The following is a 23,401-nucleotide window of genomic DNA, read 5'->3' on the forward strand; positions in this document are numbered from 1 at the left end:
TTATAAACCAGGGACAGAATTTTTTCATGCAGTGCATTATAGAAACACAAGGGATCAAATTATTTCACTGTATATTGCGCTGGCGTCAATTCGACAAATAAAATTCTCCACTTGGAGTCGCTATAGACTCATTTAGATCATAAATGTGAGCCTTTAACTTCTCCCTCAAGCTAATTGGGTTAATAAATTTTACTTTATAAAATTAAAACTTTAATCATTGCTTTGAAAAAGAAGAAGAAAAAAAAAAAGTCACAAGCAGAGGTAAATTGGGAAAATTTATTCAAGAATAACAACAATAATAATAATATTATTAACAATAATAATAATAATAATATTCCACAGTCCTATGTACGTACACAGTTTCAAAAATCATTGGAAAAGAATGTTCAGGAGGAGTTCATTTCTACAAGCGTGTGTTCCACCACAAAAATCAGCGAAACAAGGTCTGCGGGAAGTGATTGCATTTCACGATTGGGGGGAAAAGCTGCAAAAATATACATTTTCTCTGCTTTGCAGCGTGTGCTACACCGAACAAAGCAGACATGCTTACAAAAGTATCACAAACAGACATCATCCAAGCTTCTAGGCCGTGACTGTCCTGTCCTTTTTTTTTTTGGTGGCAGACGATAAGAGCCTCAAACACAGACTGTGAAATCTGGCTGTAACCTTATAAGTGCAGAATGTGAACTTGTCCGTCATCTTATCATCTGGTGCTGGAGCTTGTCGTCTCTGGAAAATTAATGGGTCGGGAAAACAGTGGGAACAGTCATGAGAATGATAAAGCTTATAGATTCGTAACAGACTGGGTTTGGTTCAAGTAACACAGGATCCGACCCTTCACCTCAGAGAGGAAGGCTCCGTAATACTGGATGCGATGCAGGACATGGTGTAAAAAAGTGTGCGGGATTGATGAAAGATGGGGTTACCGGTCTGGTTTTAGGGGAATTTTTTTTGTGCCCACAGCTGCAGCAGTCTACAGGCAGAACAAAGTTCATATACAACACCAGCCTTTAGCCACGAAACCCTGAAGATCACCGGACGTCACCGCACAAAGCCCTTTTTTTGGAATAATGAACATCTTTTGTAGTCCACAAACAGAAGTGGGGTTGAAACCGGCCCGTACTCCTACATATAAGAAAATAGTCATTTTGGCAACAAAAGCTTTAAGAAAGAAGAATAGCTGCCATTGAGTCTGTGTGGGAATGGAGGAGAGAAAAAAATTAAAAAGTGGCCAAGATTGAAGGTCCAATTTCTAAACAAAGTAAACTCTGCAAGACATGCTGCGGGTGTTTGGCGTTCTCCACGGTGACTGGATCAGTAGATGGAGTCTCCCCATGCAAACTGACTTCCCTCTAAGCACCGATCAGCCTTGTTGTGCAAAAAAAAAACCAAAAAAAAAACCCCGAGTCGTTTTTTTTCCGTCTTCACAAACCCTCGTCAAGATCGTCAGAAGATGTCACTACTGCAGCCGCCGCCGAAATCCTCCCTGCGGACCCAGATGACCTCCCGCTCGCCGTCCGTCGAGTTCTCCACAGCGCACTGCTTCCGCAGGGCGCTGAGCTTCAGGGGAGCGTGGGACTTTTCAGCGTTCTTTGACGACACGGGGTCCTTGGGGGGCTCGCGGTGGTCCTTGGGGCCGTCCAGGGTTAAGGCGAGCACGGGCTCCTCCAGGGCCGGCTCTGTTGAGGAGGACCTTACGGACTCACAGTACTCATCTTCATCGCTCAGGATGTCCGTTTCCTTAACCTGGTTGTTAAAGGTCCCAAAGTCGAACTGCTCATCCACCCAGCGGTTGGTGTCCACTATGGTTGGCTGGGGCTTCTGGGGTGGCTTTTCTAGTTCTTGTGTAGGGGAGGGAATGAGTATAGGTGCGTCCTCACTGGTGTAGTTAAAAATGATGTCTGTGTCGATGGTGATGCGGTTTCGCACCAGTTTCCGTCGGCCCAGCGAACGAGAAGGAGCAGAAACTGCAGGAAAGGGGGGGGGGGGGATAAAAACAAATTAGGTCCCTATAGATCAAACGTCTGCTTTGACCTGGTTACGGAATAATGTTCCATACCTGTCCGGTTCATGGCGGGCCGCGATCCCTTCAGTGCACACAGACGTTTTCCTCCAAACGGGATGTACTGCTGATTGAGCGGAAGACTCTCCGTCTTCATCAGCTGCCGCCGCTGCTTATCCCGGAGGATGGAGTGAAGAGTCCTCAGGAAGTCCTTCTTGGTGTCAGGAGAGCTGGAGAAACACAACGCGGACTCTCTTCAATTTGTCTGGTCAGTGTCACCCGGGAATGTAACGATGCACAACGGATGAGCACCAAAGTTCACCTGCAGCAGAGCTGAAACGCCCTCTCTGGCCGTCCCTCCGACTCGGACCTCACGTGGACGATCTCACACATGGGTGAGCCATCAGAGTCTAAAACAAAACATAGCTGTGAGTTCACAGAAGCAGAAGATAATGGACAACTTGTATTGTAGTCTTCACTTCACACGATGTATAATGGCAGGATGGCTATGAGCCTCAGGAGTACCTTGTGTGTTATTCACACCAGGTTGCTGTTAGGTGAATACATATTAATCTGTGCACTGGAAATAGTGCTTACTATTTACTGTGTCTGTGTTGTTATTATTAACACAGTAACGTCACAATTATTTCTTTTGTTGCAGTTGGAAGAATCATTGCTGCCCCACATGGTTCATACTGCATGTAAACGCACATCAGAATCAGAGACTAAACCAGAAACCTTTATTTATCCTGGAGGAAATTGCTCAGAATACTGAAAAACACTGCAAGCACTGTGTCCGTGTTTCCCTGAGTCAGTACTTTGTACTAAACTTTGTCCTAAATACCCCACGTACTACAACTGCTCACTGGTTGAACTCCCTCAACCCTGTTTGTGGCTTGTTTCAGTTTTGTGAAAGACATGGAGGGCTGTATGAGGCCACCGGACATCATCAAATGTATCCCTATGGGTTTTAAAAAAAGAAAATGCTGATTGAATACTGAAATCACAGGGAACATTTAGCCTCTTTGGACCTGTATGGGGTGAAGAACCTCCTGAACTACTATTTATCCATGAGACAGGATGGAGATAAGAGGTTAAGAATAATGTTCTGAGACTTCATGTGTATAAATGTACAAAAACAGGCAAATGAACTCCACAGAATTGACACAGAGGATGTTCTGAGGAAGCCAAACCAAAATGTCAACAAGAAAAAAATAAAAAGTTGAAAGATAAAAAAAAAAAAAGAGTAGGTTCTTACTCGAATGGCTCCGGACTTGCAGAGCATCTGTGGAGATCATGTATCTGAATCGGAAGGGGTCCCTTTCATCAAAAACGGAGGTCCGATGCGATGTGCCCTGAAGAAACAAGGCACATGAGATTTATTTATCACCACAAGACATCAAGAAAAAAAAAAAAAAAAAAAAAAAAAGATTTCCGCATTCCAGGTTAGAGAATTAAGAACTCAGGGTGATAAACAGGAATGTGGAATGGAATATAGACACCATGCCAGATCTGTTTAAGTCAGGCACTGAAAAATGTCTTTAATGGCTAATGCATTCAGCGTAGCTGGAGAGGCCATGTCATCTCTTAATGTGCTGTATGCATTAACTCTAATCCTGAAGTCAGGGCTCTTTCTTTTCACAACCCTGTAAGTCCGCCACGGACCCAACAGGCCCATCGGCGCTCTTGGAGTTTATATATAGCTTGCCTCGACTGCATTGTTCTTCTGGCCCATTAATGCTTAATGAAGGACTGGAAGGGGGGGGCAGGAGTGTGTAACTTACTATTTTTTTCTTCTGCTTGGAGCTGTCTTTATAAACAAAAACTAGCGCCGTTCTGAACACTGCAAGAGAAAATGGGAAGTGTTTAGACTAGGCATGCACAAAAATCTCACTGGGCACTTAAAAAGACTCCTCTACTTGACAATATAACAAGATAAACCTCACACACATTGAAGGGAATGTAAGCGGAAGATATGGTAAGTGTAGGTGCTTCAGAGGTAAAAAAAAAAAAAAACTTCGTCAACACTAGGGAATCATTCATCATGACATTTATCAGCAAATTGGCAAGCACACACTAGCAGACAGACACACACCAAAAACTGCCAGGCCTGGTTCCTTCTTTCCCTTCGCCAGGTACGTAGGTGGATTGAACCAGGAGACCGTCGTGTGCAGCAAAAGGTCCCCCATTGATAGATCCGCAACCTGCAACAGGTAGTCAATAATCACTACATTTTACATTTACTGCATTTATCAAATGCCCTTATGAAGTGAAAGTGAAGTGATTGTCACTTGTGATACTCAGCAGCACAGCACACAGTGAAATTTTTCCTCTGCATTTAACCCATCACCCTGAGTGAGCAGTGGGCAGCCATGACAGGCGCCCGGGGAGCAGTATGTGGGGACGGTGCTTTGCTCAGTGGCACCTTGGCGGACCGGGATTAGAACCGGCAACCTTCTGATTACCACCACTGCCCTCCAAATGCAAATCCACAGTGACTTACAATCAGTAGTTGCGAGGAAGCATGGTCTGAAAGTTCCTAAAACAGTCAGGAGAAACTCTTTTACCTCTTTCCTCTCCCCACTCTGCTCGTTGATTAGATGGTCAAAGACAGCGCCATACTCCTCGTGGATCTTCTGCATTTCATTGATGTGGCTGGCCACTTTATTCATGGCTTTCATTGCAACTAAAGTAGACAGAGGGAGAACACCTCGATGAGCCACAGGGGGGATTGTAAATGTAAAAAAATGATCCTTTAAAAGGCTTTTGTTGACTCCACTTAAGCCTTTAAATCTACACAAGTCGATATTTAAGGAAGTCAACATTTCTGCTTCTACAAGCTCGCCTAATCCCGGCCTTCCTCACCGTCCAGGTGGTAGTGCTCCTCACTGTCGGGGTCGGTGAGGGAGTGGAGCTCCCTCAGAAGCAGCGGATACTTTAGCACCCTCTGTATTGGCTTGATCAGGTAGGACTCCAGCGTGGACGAGTGCTGCTGTTTGGGGTTCCTCTGATCCAAAAAGGCCTTAAACTCTGGGTCTGTTTTAGCTAAAGATTCACAGTAAAAAAAAAACAAAAAAACAAAAACAATGGAGATTATGATATGACGCAATCACGTCACTCAATCTGACTTTAAAAAGAACCTGTTAAACCAAGATGACCCTTCTGGATTCACCACTCTCACACTGTGTGTGTGTGTGTGTGTGTGTGTGTGTGTGTGTTTGTGCAGGCACGTGCAGTTAAAAGCTGAATTTACATTTACATTTACAGCATTTATTGAACAGGCAGCAGAATCCAGGCTGGGCTAAGAGGGTTTAATTACCTTTGGTGAGGACCTTGGGGACTTTAGTGTGGCTGGCACAGAAAGCGCTGTAGATCTTAAATCTGTCGGCATAGTAGAGGAACGAGCCTCCGAGGGAAAACAGGACTTTCTGTGGAGCGAGAGGACTTTTTCAGATTTAACTGGATCTAATCTAACTGGATGCCTAAAATAATAATCGGTAAAGAGTTTTGATAGTGATGGATCAAGAAAACTTGGATATGTCTTTAAATAATTCCGCACATAATCCGTGGTTATAAATAAATGTTTAAATAAATTCTATGTTGAATCAATTTGCACCTTGAACTGATCAACTTTCTCAAGCTTCTCCAGATCTTGCACCAGCCTGGTCCCATCCTCTAGCGTCTTGAGAAACTCCACCTGGAACTCCACCATCTCCGGCAAGTTCCCAAAGAGGACGTCCAACTAGAAAAGACCATGGGGGAGCATATTATTAATCCAACTGGAGGCACATCTAAGTCCCTAATAGTGTAAAAAAAAAAAAAACTGTAGGTCTATCAGAACGTCCCAATCCACTGCCTTTCACTAAAAACTAAGGTTAAAATCCAAACCGTGTACTCGGTGTGAGCAAAGCCAAAATCCAACCCCCCACAGGAAATGAACGCTCTAGGGCAAGAAATCCTACCTCGTCCTGAGTGAGGAAGCTCTCCTTCTGCAGGGGGGTCAGGTACCGGTCTATCAGAATGTTCAGGTCCTGCAAAGAGACACACACCATGGCTACTGTAGTCTGGACTGCACAAACGAGGGGTGTTTCGATTGGCTCTGCATGTAGAGGTTCCCCAGCCAACATTCTGTTTATGTGGGGGTACCTGGTATTAACACTGAATGTTTAAGATGCGAGGCAGAACTACCCACTTTGACATACGTCCTCTCCGTCTCGACCAGCTCGTCGATGACCTTGCGGAGTCGGTCGGCATCTGACAGCTGCCGTGGGGTGGTGGGTGGAGGGAGGGGCGAGATGGGACTCGGGGCGCAGGAAGAGGAGGAGGATGTGGAGGAGGAGGAAGAGCAACAAGACGGCGGGCCCTCTGCCGGGTTCATGTCGTGGAGGCTGCGGCAGAATGCCGTGACCTGCTCTGTACTCTGGACAATGGAAAAACCCCAACATTAACAAAGTGAGAAATAACAGTGGCTTATCTGCTCTGAAGTTGACCAGTTTTATTGATTCTTTAATCAGTGCAAGCTATATTAAGATAATAATTCATTAACCCTTTGTGACACAAATGCATTCCACGTAGCATTCCAATGGAGCTCCAAGAATATTCCAAGATTATTTGTTGCTGATAAAGCTGATACCTCAAAAACTGGTGATCTGGTGAATCTGACGTCTCAAAAGACTTCTCGTGTAGAGCCTCCCCCCCAGGCTTCTTTCAACAAATGTGTGTCCCTCTCATCATGGCCCCAAATATATTTAAAATGTAACTTTGAAGGACAGCCCCATAAGTAGAACCAAACCCCTGGCGGCAAAAAACTGATTTTCTAAACATAACTGAAAGAGACAGCTGGAAAAAAAAGACACAAATCTTTAAATCTCCATAGCCCACATGCCATGAACACATAAAGCGCATTGTGTGTGAGTGCATCTTCACTCAGTGGTCATAACCTCTTCCATCTGCTCCAAGCTATAATCATTTTTCCATACTTTTAACACACCCCCACCACACCCGAATGCCAAGAAATTTCGTCATACGCAGCGGTGATTCGTTTCATACGTCTGTAAATAAAACCCGAGCGGTTTCCCAGCAAACGTTTAAAATCTATCACACACACACACACACACACACACACAAATAAATAAAGAAATAATGAAATAACTGCATCTCAGCATGCATCCCAGCTGAAGGGTGCAGATAAGCAACAACTGAGCAATAAAGCTTTATAAAGGGATCAATTATTTAAGGGGATTCTAGCTGAGGTTAAGTGATTGCTAAGTGAAGAGTCCTCACTACTTTTTTTCTGCTCTGCGTTGCTGATGTTTTGTTTCTTTCGAACAGAATTGATGTTCATTTTACAGACATGTCCAGTCCTCTAAGTCCTCATCTGAGCGGCCCCTGTATGCGACCGGCTACTTGTTTCTGACCTTTACCCATTGGAGCCCTGAAAAAGGGTTCCATGACCCCGCAGCAGCCACTCTCCTACCCTATGCCGAAGATCATGCACCAGGAGACAATCAGGACATCAGAGCCACACATCGCGGCAGGTAAATCCATGCACCGGCTTTCTTACCCCCAACGAAAAAACACAGGCAGGCCAGGCTAAAGACAGATGTTAACGGGCAGAGGCGCGGAAGTGGAACTGATGTGGACGGACAGGGTGGAGATGGGCACAGATGGGGGAGCGCGCTGCACAGGCTCGTGTCAAAACCAATGGGACACGCTGACAGGGACCCTCGTCACCAGGAAAAGAGCCACGGCTAAATGTGCCCGGACAGGCAGAGCAAGATGGTCAAAGATTAATCTTGCGGTATGAGATGGTGGGATGGTATGAAAGATTAAGATTACCAGAAGATTACACACACACACACACTACACACATCTCACCAGTTGCAGCATGCCATAGATGGAGGACTGGGCTGACGGTCTGCCTTTCCTGTTTCTCCTAAGCAAAGACATGATTCCGCACCGGCAACTGCTGGGCACGCTCTGCAAGGTCAAAGAGGTCACGACACCTCAGCCCGACGCCAGTCGCCGTTATCAGGCCGCAGCGGAGTCGAGCAGAAGGACGAGCCGTGGCCTCTCGAACAGCCTCTCCTCTCCTGTTCCACTTCTGCTATCGGCTCGCCTTCAGATCCCCCCCCCACCCCCCTTCTCCCTCCGTCCCCGTTCCGCTTTCTCATCTGCGCCCGGCCCCTCTGAAAAGGCTTCAGAACAGCAGCTCTGCAAACAGCGAGTAATAACAATAATAATCTCATCTGCTGCGGGACGGGGAGGACCGGGCGGGAGGGGCGTTCAACAGCCTGTCACCGACCCACACACACACACACACTCCCAGTGTGGGGTTTGGTTCAGGCCTCAGCAGTCAAACGTGGTACAGAAACGCGGATTCACTGCTTTTCACGGTCCAGAGAGACAAAGTAAGAAGGCAATGGCCGGCGACGCCCACGCCACCAGAGCGAAGAACAAGAACAAGATGCGAACGCAACAGAACCTTCTCCTGTCAGATATGAATACAACCAAACCCAGACGGTACATCGGAACGTATAAAAAAACCCAACAAAACACCTTCTAGTCAGCCTTCAGTCAGGCACGTCACCTTTCTTTCAGCTAAAAGAAGCACACAGCATTCTTTTTTCAAAAAAAAGAAACGAGAACGCACCACCAACAGGATAAAAAGGTGGACGAACGTACCTCCATCCTCGCCGTCTGCGGCGTGAATGTGCAGCACTGGCGCGCCCCAGGTTTCAGCGGAAAAAGGGGCAGGTTTCAACTCGTCTTGCAACAGCCACGCTACCAGTGGAATCTGTCTCTCGTGCTCCTGCACACACCCTACACGCACGCAAACACACGCGCGGGGGCTCGCGTTCAAGCGGGGCCTTCCTCTCGGAATGGCCTAACACGCAAGACCATGACAGCACGGCGCCTTACCGTCAGGGCCGGTGGAGAGGGTTGCCTGCCGGCCGTCTGAGGCGGAGCGGAGTCCGGTTTGGTTGGTCTACGGAGTGCAGACAATCTCCGCCTTATCACACTGGAGACTCACAGGGGACAACAGGAAACTGAGGTTTCCTTCTCTGAGCGGGGCTGTCCCCTGAACTGCCTGTGTCAAACTCCTGTTTCCTGCCTGTGGATCACGAATGGGAAACTGACCCTGAGGTATGAAGCTGGGTCTTCTGGTTCATAGGCGAGTGTCTTAACCACTGGCCACCCAACATGTGTAGGGTCAGCATGGTGGTGTGGGGGTCATAGTCATGGTCTCTCACCTCCAAGGTTGTGAGATTGAATCCCGGGCCTTGGCTTTGCATGCTCTCCCCATGTTGGAGCAAGTTTGCTCCGGGTTCTCTGGTTTCCTCCCGAATGTACACTAGGTAAATTGGTGAGTCTAAATTGTCTGTAGGTGTAAGTGAATGGGCTGTGAATGGTGTGTGCAGTCTGGGTGAGACCCTGCCCTGTACCTAATGGGATAGTTGCAGCAGCAACTCTGCTAAGGAATGAGTGCTCATGGGTGGAAATGATTGATGAAATTTGAACATTTTGGCGCAAGGGGAAGAACACAAAATAAAAAAGGCACATTAATATGTCAAAATTGTGTCACATGAGAAGCAATGTAGTTGTTTTCCTTCTATTATTGTAAAAAAATGGTATTTGTGAAAGTCATGCTGGACAAAAGTCCATAATTACACACAGTAGTCGGGAATAACACTAACCTTATATTCAGTAGTTCCCCCTTAACTGCAATTTCAGCTACAATAACTTTTCTATTGGAGCATACAACACAGGCCAGCCTGCGCTGAACCTCGGCTGCTCACCAGCTTTCCTTCCTTGCACCAATTTTTGTAGGTCCTGAGCACTGAGATCATTCCGCAAAAGAGACGATATAAATCTCACCCACAACCAGATGCCATCATAACAAAATGAGCATGCCCATAGGTTTATTTTTTCGATCACTTATACCTCCAGTCAGGCAGGCACCCACATACGCATCCAATTTCTTCAAATATGCCAGGTCATTAATATCTGGATTGATATGCAAATCCTGAAATCCCTGCCAAAAAAATCATGGGCTATATTTTGACAGACGGTACTGCCCTGCGCATTCTACGAAAATCCTCTTCATAATTAAAAAAAATGGCTGCAGTATGCTCATCCGAAAATGGCTTTGGCTTTGGCATCCGCATTAAAATGAACCAGATGCCTCTACTGTACATAAGTGGTTTCTTACATCTTACGCTTAGCATTAATTCAGAGCCGTGCTGATTAATAACACATTATACCACATGGTCACGGCTGCAGGGGAAAAATATACATTTGCAATCAGATGCATTCCCTCTTTTTTCTGATTCCGAATGAACATCAGAGGCCCACAAGCCTCCAGCCTACATCTGAGTTATTAAAAATCTGCCACATCCAAACACACACCCCAACTAAGCCGGAGTTGTTTTTATGAAACTGACCTCCCTCCCTCTAGTGGTGGGGGGGGAAAAGACAGATTCTGCATAATGTAGCACCTGGCGTTTCATCCTGATCCAGCCCACCACTCGCTCCAGTAATAATACTGCTTAATCACATCAGCCAGGCAGTCATATTTACAGCCCTCTGTCCCACGCACACCTGCCAACACGGACTCAGAATGGAGTATCACTGTTAAAAAATGTCGGATGAATATTTATTTGCCGAGATTAGGTTGTAAATGGCGTCTCCGTCCTGGCAGGAGGAAGGGTGTTTGGGCTGGAGAGACGAACCAGGTCTCGGCTCAGACGGGAGGCGGGGTGGGGGTGTCCCAGACATTATTAAGCGTGAAAATAATGAAGTCCTGTCGCGCTTTGTCTTCCCCGCTCCTCTCATTTCCCGCAGCACTTCACTGGGTAATTTATCGGCGCTGAGCGATCGCCACTGACACACATAATCGCGCAATTAGGACACGAGTGCAATTAAAAAGCGCCGCTCCTCCACTCTCCTTTGCTTAAAGAAAAAAAAAAAAATTGGCCCGCGCAAATGAGAAAAGAAAACTGAAGTGACAGCGTTTACAGTAATGGCTCCCACATGGGCTTCATTTCGCCGAAAGATGGACGGATTAAGAGGGAGGGATGGAGCGAGAGAGAAGGAAAGGGACCACACACTGCGGATGCTTATTCAGAGAGGATTCGAAAGCTCAATCACCGAGCTATTAACTATTAGGGGCGGCTTAGCCGGTTCAGTCGGAGCCATAATCGCTTCTATTAGCTTCCGAGAGAGCGGTGACCTGGGGCCATCCCGGCACATCTGCTTTCACAGATCCGGAAATTATTCACCTCACATCTGAGCGACGCCCAGAAACGGGGGGTTGTTTGAGCAGAGGCGTGAGAAGAGGGCGGCGGCAGAGATGGGGGGTTAAACTAACAGGGGCTCGGGCCTGAGAGGGAAATAAAGGCCATTGTGTGCCAATAAGAGCAGCATCGGAGAGAGCCGGTGGCAGGCAGAGGGCATTCGGGGGCGGTGAGGACTGTGTGTGTGGGCACAGAGAGGGACTGCCAGTCACCCGGCCTGGCGGAGCACGGGTGAATTATCCGGGGCTAAGTGTATGTCTCCGCAGCAGATGGCGTGATGCAGTGCAGGCCGGAGAGACAGCCTGATTATTAATTTGCCCTTTTTTTTTCGGCCAAACAGGAAGCTGGCAGGGTTACAGGGAGAGACAAGGACGGAGGAAGGGAGGGAAGGAGAGAAGGAGGAAGAGACGAGTGGAAAAGGGAGGGAGGGCCACCAAGACAAAAGAAAAATCCCACAACGGCAGAAGAAAGAGTGCAGACAGGATGGCTTTGTTTTAAGAGCATGATGATGCATGACGTCAAACTCTAGGCTACAGTTCGAAGTGGATGTGACAGCCATGTGATTCAGCTGGGCAATAAAAAAAAACTGCCAGCAATTAATAAGATTATCGAAGACAAAAATCTCTATCTGGTGCATATTTGCTGTCTTTGCCGTGGTTTGAGCGCAGGAGACAGTTTGCGCTGGTTAGCGGCGGTGACGGGGAGATCAGAGTAATGGAAATGACAAGCGTGGCCACTGCTGTCTGGCTGGCACGTATTGATTTAGGGGGAAACGCGGCCGCTGTGACGAGACAAGTCTTTATTCAATTTATTTTATTTTGTCTGCACCTCAGTCGCTCTCACCTCCACTCCCGCCACCGGGATTTGTTGGTGCAAAAGAGGCGTTTTTCGAGTGCAACACGGTGGACATTTTTATGTTGGGCAGCCCAGAGGGGTCTACTAGAACTGAAAGGGCTGTTTTGCAAGAAAGATATTGCAAAGCAGGTGGGGAAGATACCAGCAACCGAGCACCTTGACTGGAACATTCTGAACAGGAGCCATTTTTCACTGGTTCCTAACAAGCTGGAGGTCAATTAAATGCAAGATCCACATGATCCTCACTGGCTGAGTTTGTAGATATTGGATTGATAGATGATGAAGTGAAGTGATTGTCACTTGTGATACACAGCAGCACAGCACGCGATGCACACAGTGAAATTTGTCCTCTGCATTTAACCCATCACCCTGAGTGAGCAGTGGGCAGCCATGACAGGCGCCCGGGGAGCAGTGTGTGGGGACGGTGCTTTGCTCAGTGGCTCCTCGGTATTTGAACCGGCAACCTTCTGATTATGGGGACGCTTCCTTAACCTCTAGGCCACCACTGCCCCAAACAAGTGAGAAGTTAACGGGAGCTGAGAGTCATCATTGGGCGCACCCGAAGCGAGAACCATACCACTAGACCAACAAGCCAAGATGATATCCTTTCAGTTATTAAAATAGTGGAAGCATGTGTGCAGTAAGTTCATAAATTCTTACATTTTCATTAACTAAATCAGGGATGATTTAGTCTTAAGAATTACTGACATGGTACAAGTATCATTTTTATTAATTTTTTACTCTGCTTTATGTTTGTCTATTATAATAAAGTAGTAATCATGATAATAGTTTAATATGTTAAAAGTTTATTCAGTGTATTTACTCAATATATTCTTTAGCCCAGTTTATTTCGTACTCAAATCCGCAGGAAATATGCCGGAGAGGGGTGAAGTCATGGTGATTTAACTCTGTCCATTTGACACACTAACTAATTGTAACACTGATTTGGATTGGGGTTATATAATTGCTGAAATGTGGCATTAATAACAAAGACATTATGCATTAAACTGATGACACCTAGAGGAATGTTAGGGGACATAATTCCCAGAATAAAAAGATAAATTAAAAGTAATGTTCCACATCCAGGACATTTTCCGATGTTTCAGCTCTGAAGCTGCGAGCCCAGGGGACATGTTCAGGCTGGCTGTTCTCATCCTCAGGCGGACGGCTGGGCTCTTACTAATGGTCCTCCCGGGCCACCACTGCCTCTGCTTCAGCTCCTTGTTAATGAGTTGCTTGCCAAATGACCAGACGTGCCATTATGGGGGGCCTTGTATTCACTCTGGTGGTTTCAGACTGATCACTAACCCCCGCTGACCCGACCTAGGCACGGTGGTCCCAGCCTGTCAGTCAATCAGGCTCTTTGTAGGTATACAGAAACCCTGTGCGTATCAGACCACCAGATCATTTTCCCATCTGCTGGTGCCTCTGATATAGTCCACGAAAAGACCTTTAATCAGAGGTCATCACTGTCACACAAGAAAAACAGCCTATCACTTTCCTCCGTCTGCGGCCTTCCAGCACAATAACACCACTGAGCTGAATGAGGTCATTTATAAAACAGCAGGGTTAGAGAAAGGGTGGCAGTGTGGGTTTCACAGCCCTTTCAGAGCATTAATGCACCCCCCCCCCCCCAACAAAATGGCTTTTAGTCTAAAAATAACTTTTTTTTTTTCTGGACACATAAACCAGAAACGGCCAGCAGATGATCTGGTCTCTCATTCAACATGAGGTCAACTAGATTTTTACGGCAATGACCAGTGAAAGTGAAACAAGAAGCTTCTAGAAATCCTTTGTTGCCTGCCGAGCGTGTGAGTTTGTGCATGTCTACACCCTTTATTACCTTGGGCCTCGTTTCGCCATCAACTTCATCCTCCAAGAATCCTCCTTGGCTCTCCGGGGGCAAACTCAACCCCTCATCCAGGCCATCATCTGGGCTTTCAAGCGCCAGACCAGGGCCCTCGTCCAGAATGTTCTCTGGCAGAGTATAAAAATTCTTTTTCACAACAGGGCACAAATGAAATAATTTGCATTGTCAGATGGAGGAGACGAGCAGACACCAACACATACTTCACCACAAGGTCAAGAGAGCCCTGTGAAGAACCTTACCTTGGTTCTGGGAGAATATGTCAGTGCAGAGATGGTCGTCCGCATCGGACCGGCGGGGGGGCAGCTGGCACAGGTGGCGCGGGTCGACGGCGGGCAGCGAGCTGACAGTCAGGGTCAAGGAGGGCAGGGAGAAGGCTGCCTGCATGTCCGACGTTTCCAGCTCCGAGCCAGGCTTCGAGTTCAGCTCCACAATCTCATCACCTGCCTTTAAACCTGCGGGGAATAGAACAATATTAATACCCCTATATCATAAGAAGCACAAGATGTACAATGCATCACTAAAACTCTAAGCGGTCGTTAAAAAAACGTAAGTGATGACTTTACATTCTCACATTTCCTATGAGCAAAAACAGAAAGCCCCCCCTCTTGTATTCAGACCCCCCTCCCCCGCACCATCAGTCTTAACGACTCATTAGCAGCGTGACAATCACACAATTAGCGACTAATATCTCAATTAAGAACCATTCGCCACGATGGCAGCCATGACTGATTGCTCATGCTTCTTCAAGTTCTTAAAGATTTATCCGGTGTGCTTCTAGGATATATACTAGTGCATCTGAAAAAGTTCGTTTATTTTGGTTGTATTATTTTATATTGAGGTGTGAAAACCTTATGGGTTTAAGTGATATTTTGGTCCAAGCTCTCTCTACTGTTAAAAGGATCCAGATAAATTCTTAATAATCTCTTAAACAAAAAACAACCATTAAAACCACAGAAACAATTAATGCCATTAATGCACGTGACAAATTTTTTAAAAATCAATTAAATCACAACGTTACACCAAAATATGTAACGATGGCAAAATGTCACTTATGCGCACATGGTTCTCACCCCTTGTTGTAATAATACTACAGTATTTATAGTATTTATGCACATTGGTTTGAGCGTGTGACCCACTTGTTTTGTTGTAAAATGTCAGGCATGGTGGACGGCTGCTATTGGCCAACCGGCCCAGCCCTTCCAGGCAAAGCAGCTATGATAAATGTGAATATGGTGACATCATGGAAAAAGAGAGAGAAAGGGCCGCTGGCCACTTCTGTCCACAACCGTCCTGAATTCAGAGAAGCCCTCAGGTCAGCTAACTACGAACTCCACACTCCCTCCTCCTCCATTTATCTTCATCGGCAAGCCGCTTTAATGGGATGCTGGCCTGGTCGGATAACATGCTAAATATTTTCAGGGCACATGCTTCCAGACCTGAAGGACATTTCTCAAAAAATATAAAACATGGATTGGTAAATCCTTTTTTTTTTTTTTTTATTCATTCTGCCATTAGAAAAGGACCCTTTAGGCTGCAATGCCTGGGATGATGTTATCCCTCAATGCATGGGTCACGTGTAGATGTTCCCTTTGTAGATGTTCAGTGGGTTTGTGGGTTCTGTTTCTGATTTATATGCAGTCATAATTAAAACAGGACCGTGGAATTGCAGAAAAAAAGGCAACTGCAATAAGCGTTCAGTCAGCAGTTTCCACATTACTGGGGGTTAAAGGTGAGTTTCATTAAGCCCCGCCCCACCCCAGGCTGGCTGAGTCTGTGTTTTCCTTCAGCGTTTGAATGATTGGAGACGGCCCGCTTCTGGAAAAACAGTGCGCAGACAGTCAAAAGATTAGTCAACATTCAGCAAGTTATTGATCACGTCCCACTGGAGAGGGGGCCAGAAAGTGGGAAATGATAACAGCAGGAGGAAAGCGCTGGTCTCTCTGCCTCAGGCAAAACCATTTTCCAGTCAGTCAGTCACTGCTTTATCTGCACTAATTGCTTCTTCCAGAAGTCCTGGACAAAAGGCAAGGCCACACCCAGGATGGGGCTCTGGGATATTACAGGAAACGCACACACACACACACACACAAACTCACAATACAAAACCAATAGCACCAATCCATCATGTCTTTGAACTGGGTGACCAGTAACCCCAATGCCGTGAGCTGCCGAGCACACAACTTACAGCTCCTCTGCTGTCCTGGTTCAGCAAAATCACCTCCAATTTACATTTTTGAAAAATAACATGGCTGCCTCCAGCTTTGCTTGGTTGCAAAAAATCCTGATTTAAAAATGATAATTTTTTTTGTGACGTGCAATATAACAGTTCAAATACAACTACAAATCAAATAGATGCTCTTGAGAGAGTGGTGAATGCTTTGGAGGATGGTGACCATCGGCCCATGTTCAAGCAAAGGTAATATATTTAATAACCCAACAAGCATAGAAGTATTTGTGGCAGTCTGGGGAACGATGTCCAGTTTATCCCACCCAGCACCAGGCCGCGTCGGACCTGGTTTAATTGCTCGGTGGGAATTTCGCGTAGACCAGAAGGGTGGTGGGAGGGCGTCTGGTTCGATGACTGGAAACGCATTGCCTAATGAGTTCACATTTTCTGCTCTCACAATGGTAGCAGGGAAAGGTTTTAATTAGTCCCGCCATTCCGTTTGGACGAATTTACCGCAGATGACCGGGTATCTGGGACACTATGTCTCACTCCGCCGGACAATATTTTCCGTCATGAAGAGCTAAATTGTGGCCTGCCCTGTCGTGCCATGCGGTACCTTTGGCGCAGGCCAGGCCCCCTTCCTTCACGTCAGTTATAGAGAGATATATCTTCCTATCTTCCTCTTCCACGATGACTGAGAAACCTGCGAGAGGCAGACAAAGAACAAAACCTTAAAAGCGTGTTAATGTTGTCTGTTACTGAAACAATTCCACATTCGAAAGGGTTAAAAGTTACCGTATCCGACGGCGCAGGACTCAGCTCTGTCGAACTGCACCGTCTTCCTCTGCTTGGGGCAAATCTCAATTTCTTTGTAGAGCTGTAAGCAGACAGAAATGTTCTGTTCTTCGCTCAAGATTGCGCGTTTGATTACAGCAGGCCGGATTATTGTTTTTTTTTATTATTATTGATGCAGAGCCAGTCCCATCAGAAGCACATTACGCCCCTAAACCATGTTTCTCTGTTCGGCACTCTGGCTGGTGGAAGCAGACGTTCTCCGTGGAGGAACAAAGTGGCTGGGAGCTGAGCAACGTCAGACTGTGAACGGGCTCACTGTGTCATCTCCGAGATGTTGGCAAAAAATTGGCTAAGGAAATTCGGTTTTGGGAATAGAGTTGGTGTGGACAAATGAGTTTTTTTTCATCCACACACACACATTTACATTTACAGCATTTATCAGACGCCCTTATCCAGAGCGACTTACAATCAGTAGTTACAGGGACAGTCCCCCCCTGGAGACACTCAGGGTTAAGTGTCTTGCTCAGGGACACAATGGTAGTAAGTGGGATTCGAACCTGGGTTTTCTGGTTCGTAGGCGAGTGTGTTACCCACTAGGTTACCACCACCCCACACACACACACACACACACACACACACACACACCAGCACGGGGAGGCAGAGCTTTAAATAGACCCTGCTGTACATGAATCTGCTGCATGCATTATTCAAATCGCACGCTGCACGCAGCCCTGCCTCAGCGCCACAAGCAGGGTTTCATACGTGCCGTAACCGACATCAAACGGATCCTCGGCGCAGAGTATCCGCAGTGCGTCTTTGCAGAGTAAAGCCGGAGGAGCGGTGAGCTTCCGAGCCATGTTTGGACTGTCTGATACTGGAGGTCCACCCCTGTTTGCATGCGAACTCGGCGAGGAGACTCACCAGGTCGTAAACGAACTCCTCTGGCCGGGGGACGTACAATTGCACTTGGTTCTCCACCAAAAACTTCAGCCTTAGGTAGTGCCAGGAGAGGTCCAGGCCGTGAGTCTGTGGAGGAACGTGAGGGATGGTATGAGTTTCCCACTGACACACTTGTTAGGTTATGGTATGTGCTGGAATACAGAGAATACACGTATAACAACAGTTCCACCAGGCTGAGGAGTTCTTCTTCTTCTTGTGGGGGATGTGAAGCAGTGACCACATGCTTTGCAGTACCAGCTGACCGGCTTACCATTTATTCAAATAAAATGTGCTTCTTGTTGGACACGAGGCAACCATAGCAAGGAACCTTTTAATTACAATCAGTGGAAATACGTTCATTCACGAGGTTCTACTTCTCGTTACGTTCTACTGGGTTTTACGAGCAGAGCAGATTACGATGATATGCAGCTTCTGAAACTGAAACGCGCCATTTAGCAGGAAAGACAAACACACATGTTCCATTTCAACAACAGCCTCAGGTGCACTCTGGGAGAAAAAAAAACAGCCGAGGACGTTTGTGGGCATGAGAGTGTGACGCGGAGAAAAAGTCAGTTCAAGAGTGTGACAGGCAGAATAAGAATATGAAGGAGAAGGCAGGATGGCAAGAGGAAGGCAGAATTATCTGCTGGTCGTCTGCGCTCAGGGTTCAGGCCATCAGTTTTCAAATGATGGTGGAGACAGAGATCTGTATCCTACATCTCCAGTCTCCGGGTCTTTATCATATCTCTAGTTGATTCAGCCCTGGGTAGTGCTAAGGCTGTAGTAAGTAAGTAAGTGTCAGGCTGTAGTGCTAAGGTGGTTGACACTTACACAAAGTCCCAGGTTCACACCCAACTTATTACCATTGTGTCTCAACCCTCACTTAAAAATTTAACACTGATCTCCAGGGGGACTGTCCCTGTTACTACAGGGGCATCTGATAAATGTTAATGATACAGCGAGGGTCAACAGGAAGGCCATTTAAGTTCAAGTTGAGCTTTATTGGCATTTCAGCTACGTACACGTTAGACAGAATATAGTGAAACAAAAACAAAGTAAAAATAATGCAAATGCTGCTGTGCAAAATGGAACAGTGATGCAGATAGTTAGAATGCTCTCTCTACAAAAAGTGGTGAGGATGGGTGGTGAGAGATGGGCAGGTGGACAGGACGAGCAGGTAAGGAAGCGGACCCGTAATCAGAAGGTTGCTGGTTTGAATCCCAAACCGCAAAGGTGCCACTGAGCAAAGTACCGTCCCCACACACTGCTCCATGGGCGCCTGTCATGGCTGCCCACTGCTCGCTAAGGGTGAAGGGTTAAAAGCAGAGGACACATTTAGTAGTCCGGACAGTCAGGAAGTCAGGAAGTCCAATATCCAGTTGCACAGGGAGGTGTTCAGGCCCAGCAGGCTGGCTCAGCTTCTCGACCAGGTGTTGGGGAATGATGGTGTTGAACGCTGAACTGAAGTCTATGAACAGCATTCATGCGTTTGTGTCCTTATTGTCCAGGTGGGTGAGGGTCAGATGCAGAGTGGTGGGGCGGCATTGTCTGTGGGGCGGTTCGGACGATATGCAAATTGCAGTGGGTCCAGGGTGGAGGGCTTCATATGTTTCATGACCATCCTCTCGAAGCACTTCATCACGATGGGTGTAAGAGCAATGGGACGGTCGTCATTAAGACCCGACACTGACACCATTCTTAGGTACGGGTACGAAGGTGCAGGGCTTGAGACGTTGGTGCTCCGTGAGATGTTAATGATGTTGGTGAGAACATCTTCTAGCTGGTCTGCACATTCTCTGACATTTTTTTTAACTTGCCTGTGAACAGCCGTCCTAATCTCAGTTTCATCAGCTTTAATCTTCAGGTCATCATACTGAAGTGAGACGCACAATACAGAAATGAATACAGGAATGCAGAAGTGTACGGGGGTGGTGGGAAGGTATGGGCAAAATGTCAAGCATGTAGCCCAGTGAGTTCAGGAAATGTTCTGAAATGTGGCGTGTGTGCCCCTGTGCCTGTGCCCTAGTGTTGACCTTATTGAATGTAATTACACACGGGTAATTACGCACCTTACACACTGACTCCAGCGCATCCAGCGCCGTCTCCCCAGGTTGGATGATGGCCAGTACGGGCCGGTCGCTGGGTAAGGAGACCCAGGATGGCGTGAGGTAGTCCGGAACCCAAACCTCGCTGTCCACATTGTGCTGCGGGAGGCCTTTTCCAGAGCCGTCTGCTTCATTCTGTTCATAAACCAGCAACAATCAAACAAATGTCTGTCTGCCTCAATTATTCATCTTTGGCTTGTTTAATCTTATCACAATTAAACAGACCCATCTGAATCAATAGGGAGGGAGATAAAAGCTGTAAGTCGGCAGAAATTCCTGACAATATCTAATCTCTTAACCTAATTGCAGCGGCCATAATTGCCACAAGTGTGTGGTTATGTCTGGAGCCCCGGTGAAGATCAATGGGCTGATTTAATCACCCAGAACCCCCAGTGACTGTACAGAACGCCCGTCCACGGGCCAGTGGGCTGAGTGACGTGCTGATAGGGTTGACAGTGTGTCCCGTGACATTGAACGAACAGAAAGGTGCACGTTGAAACAGCGAGGGTTGGCTGAGATGAGTCGCAGTTGGTTCTGTCACAGTGGGTGTGTGCCATTTTGCGGAACTAGCTGTGTGCAAGCACGCAGACTCTTGCTATGAGCCAGTGTCAAGAGTCCTTTTGTGTTAATGGGCACTATTTTTATACTGGCAGTAAAAGTGCATGTTCACTGGAGTGAGGTCAAAAAACGTCCCCGGATTAAAGACGAAAGAAACACGATCTTTAATGATGTTTGAGCATGTAAAAAGTACGATGTGTGAAAGCTGTCAATCATCGGGCTCCTGCCATTTTTAACTCTGTTTAATGATTGTGTTCTGGGCGACAAATGCAAAAACACAACAACAAGGGTAGTTAGTTTCTCCTTCTGTTTTATCTATGCATGTAAATGAGCTCATACAGCTCAGCACCAGTCTGAAAGTAGTTCTTGTTAGGATTGCGTTAGGAGTGCGTTCGTACTGCGATTCCCAGTTTTGTGTCTCTGTGAGGGCTCTTGAGCGTTACTTTGACGGCTCTGGAGAGTGTTAGTGTGATGACCCTGGCTTCTGGCCTGGTGCTACTCTGTCATGCTGCCCAGCCTCCTGTCACTAACCCGCCTCTGTCGGCCACGATAAGCCAGCTATCAGATGACTCCGCTTCCCAACAACAATCCCCCCAACATCAGGGCTGCCGGTGACTGAGCTCCCCACATAACTCGACTCAGATGGGGAGCCCACACACACTGAGGACAGACGGGGGGCAGTGGGAGAGCCTCCCCAACCCCCCACCCAACCCCAAACCACACAAGCCCCATCTGTCTTCTCTCTGGGTTTTTAATGGATGGGACTCCTGGGGGTGGTATGAGGAGCTTCCCACTCCTCCAGACAAGCCCAGAGCTGCTGCCTCAGCCAGCAAGAAAAAAAAATTAATTCTGACACTCCCATGGGGTAAGAGCAGCTCGAGCTAAGAGTGTGGCCTGACAGCGGGTCCTCCCTGACAGGTCTGATGAATACGGAAAAAGGCGGATCGGCAGTATTTCGCCTTACCAAGCTCTCTTTAGCTGTGTCCTCACACATCCGCTCCAGGGACCTCTCCACAGGAGTCACACCGTCCACAAACACCTGAGACAGCAGAGGGCGCGTAAGCAAAAAAGCAGTGCAGAGGCAGGGAGCCTTATCCAGCATATCCCCCCCAATAATGTTTTTATTCGTTTGTTTTTTAAAACTTTGTTTATTGGCACAAATATGATCCAAGACACTAATATATAATTGGACTATAGAAGGAGAATTAATAAAAAGAATAATACGTGCTGTGAACACACCCATAAAAGCAAAGACAGGTGTTTACAAAGAAAAGAAACATGAAAAAAATCTAAATGTCAGCTATCTCTGTGTTCAGCAATTATTAAAAGTCAAATTTCATAAAAACATGATGAAATGAAGTGCAACACAGTGGGCTCGAACCAAACTTGCTGATCTTTATACTGCTGTAAAAACAGGTCAGTATATGAACATAAAAGCGTGTGTATGTGTGTGTATGTGTGTTTATGAGTGCAGGGTGTGTGCACTGACCTGGTTGATGGTGGGACGACCTTTGGTCTTCTTCTTTGAGGTAGTGTCCAGGCCCCACAGCGAAGAGAATCTGCTCTTCCGTTTGCTGGAGGAGCGCGACAAGGCCTGAGTCCTCCTCCGCACGCCGCCCTCTGTTCGCGCTGCCACCTACACACACATCAATATACATAAATAGGCCATGCAGTAGGCACATTTCATTGATCCACCGGCTGAGGCTCACTAATTATGGGGTCAATCTCCACAGGGTCATACTAGGCTAAGAGTGCTATTTAGGGGCACGTTGTGTGCAAGTGGGTTGATTGTCAAGTTCATTGCCCATTAGGCTACTATCTCCCCACATCAGACAACCCTCTTCCATAAATATAATATAAATATATATAGAGAGAGAGTCTAAATATAAACGTTAAAAAGTCTCGTAGGAGAACAAAGAAGGGTCTTCAGTGGATATTACATCACTTCAAAGTACAAAAAAAGTCCCATTCAATCACTCTTGGTGATTAAGCTAATTAGCTTTGCCCTTCATGAAATGGTACACTCAATGCAGTGCAAGCTCCAGGCCTTCATATGGGGAACCTTGGTGGACTAATGCATGTTTGAGTTGCAAATTAGGTGCGTTTATAAAATATTAATGCTTTGCATTCCGGACGTGCTTTTATTAATGGCTGGATGTGGCGTCACAGTAAGACGATGGTGGATAAGGTTGCTCTGCGCTGCGCGGTATGCCCCGAAGCTGCCAGCGTCTGTGATGCGAGCAGATCTGACTCTCTCGCTGGATATATAGGGCAGTTGGTGCACACACATGTGCGCCAGTCATGCCACGTTTCCTCCTTGCCTCTGTTACCGTGGTAGCAAAGTGGACTGTAATGCAACCTGGCATTTCTGGGTTAATTTACACATGTACTTAGAAATGGGGAGAGAGGGTCATAATTCTTGTGTAGAATGTGACTGTGTTTGATTAAAGTGGAGTATTGTTGCGTAGATACTGAATCAGTGAACCAGTGATGGTTTTTGTCATTGAGATACATAACGTGAACCTGAAGCCGCAACCATTTGTATACGATTCTGATTCCTTAACCGCTGAGTCACCACATGCAAACTGTGAAAGATTTGTGTAACAGAGTGATTGTGTGTGAGATTGTGAATGAGTGTGTAACAGACAGACAGAGTGTGTGTATGTGTGTATTGACTCAAAGCATTACAGTATGTGAGAAACGGGCTCAGGCTTCAGCCCTGCGAACTACCTCATTATTGATCTGACCATTCAGGGCTGTTAATAAAAACAAGGTTTGTGCCTCTTTAAGCCGGTGGCGGTTTAAATCACTGCT

The 23,401-nt window shown here is 46.7% G+C and overlaps 1 protein-coding gene across 6 annotated transcripts in view; it reads right to left on the reverse strand.

Moving 5' to 3' along the window:
- Window positions 1-262: 262 nt before the first annotated feature.
- The window catches only part of tiam1a (TIAM Rac1 associated GEF 1a), a 43,369-nt gene continuing 20,230 nt past the window's right edge, over window positions 263-23,401 (reverse strand). For 3 of the 6 annotated variants that reach the window (XM_028982886.1, XM_028982887.1, XM_028982888.1), the window contains exons 8-27: window positions 22,077-22,223; window positions 21,552-21,626; window positions 19,994-20,164; window positions 17,907-18,011; window positions 16,986-17,067; window positions 16,807-16,893; window positions 14,263-14,475; window positions 13,997-14,130; window positions 6,195-6,422; window positions 5,965-6,033; window positions 5,619-5,744; window positions 5,322-5,430; window positions 4,868-5,047; window positions 4,570-4,688; window positions 4,098-4,206; window positions 3,787-3,845; window positions 3,261-3,357; window positions 2,325-2,412; window positions 2,060-2,232; window positions 263-1,967 (exon numbers count right to left, since the gene is read on the reverse strand). In XM_028982886.1, coding sequence (XP_028838719.1) covers window positions 1,447-1,967; window positions 2,060-2,232; window positions 2,325-2,412; window positions 3,261-3,357; window positions 3,787-3,845; window positions 4,098-4,206; window positions 4,570-4,688; window positions 4,868-5,047; window positions 5,322-5,430; window positions 5,619-5,744; window positions 5,965-6,033; window positions 6,195-6,422; window positions 13,997-14,130; window positions 14,263-14,475; window positions 16,807-16,893; window positions 16,986-17,067; window positions 17,907-18,011; window positions 19,994-20,164; window positions 21,552-21,626; window positions 22,077-22,223 — 2,892 coding nt within the window. In that variant the 3' untranslated portion in view covers window positions 263-1,446. Of the gene's footprint in view, window positions 1,968-2,059; window positions 2,233-2,324; window positions 2,413-3,260; window positions 3,358-3,786; window positions 3,846-4,097; window positions 4,207-4,569; window positions 4,689-4,867; window positions 5,048-5,321; window positions 5,431-5,618; window positions 5,745-5,964; window positions 6,034-6,194; window positions 6,423-7,879; window positions 8,115-8,686; window positions 8,799-8,923; window positions 12,447-13,996; window positions 14,131-14,262; window positions 14,476-16,806; window positions 16,894-16,985; window positions 17,068-17,906; window positions 18,012-19,993; window positions 20,165-21,551; window positions 21,627-22,076; window positions 22,224-23,401 lie in introns of those variants that run through there. The other 3 variants (XM_028982891.1, XM_028982890.1, XM_028982889.1) reach the window with 3 other exon arrangements.

This window comes from Denticeps clupeoides, chromosome 6 (genome assembly GCF_900700375.1).
Source record: "Denticeps clupeoides chromosome 6, fDenClu1.1, whole genome shotgun sequence".
NCBI classification, from domain to species: domain Eukaryota; kingdom Metazoa; phylum Chordata; class Actinopteri; order Clupeiformes; family Denticipitidae; genus Denticeps; species Denticeps clupeoides.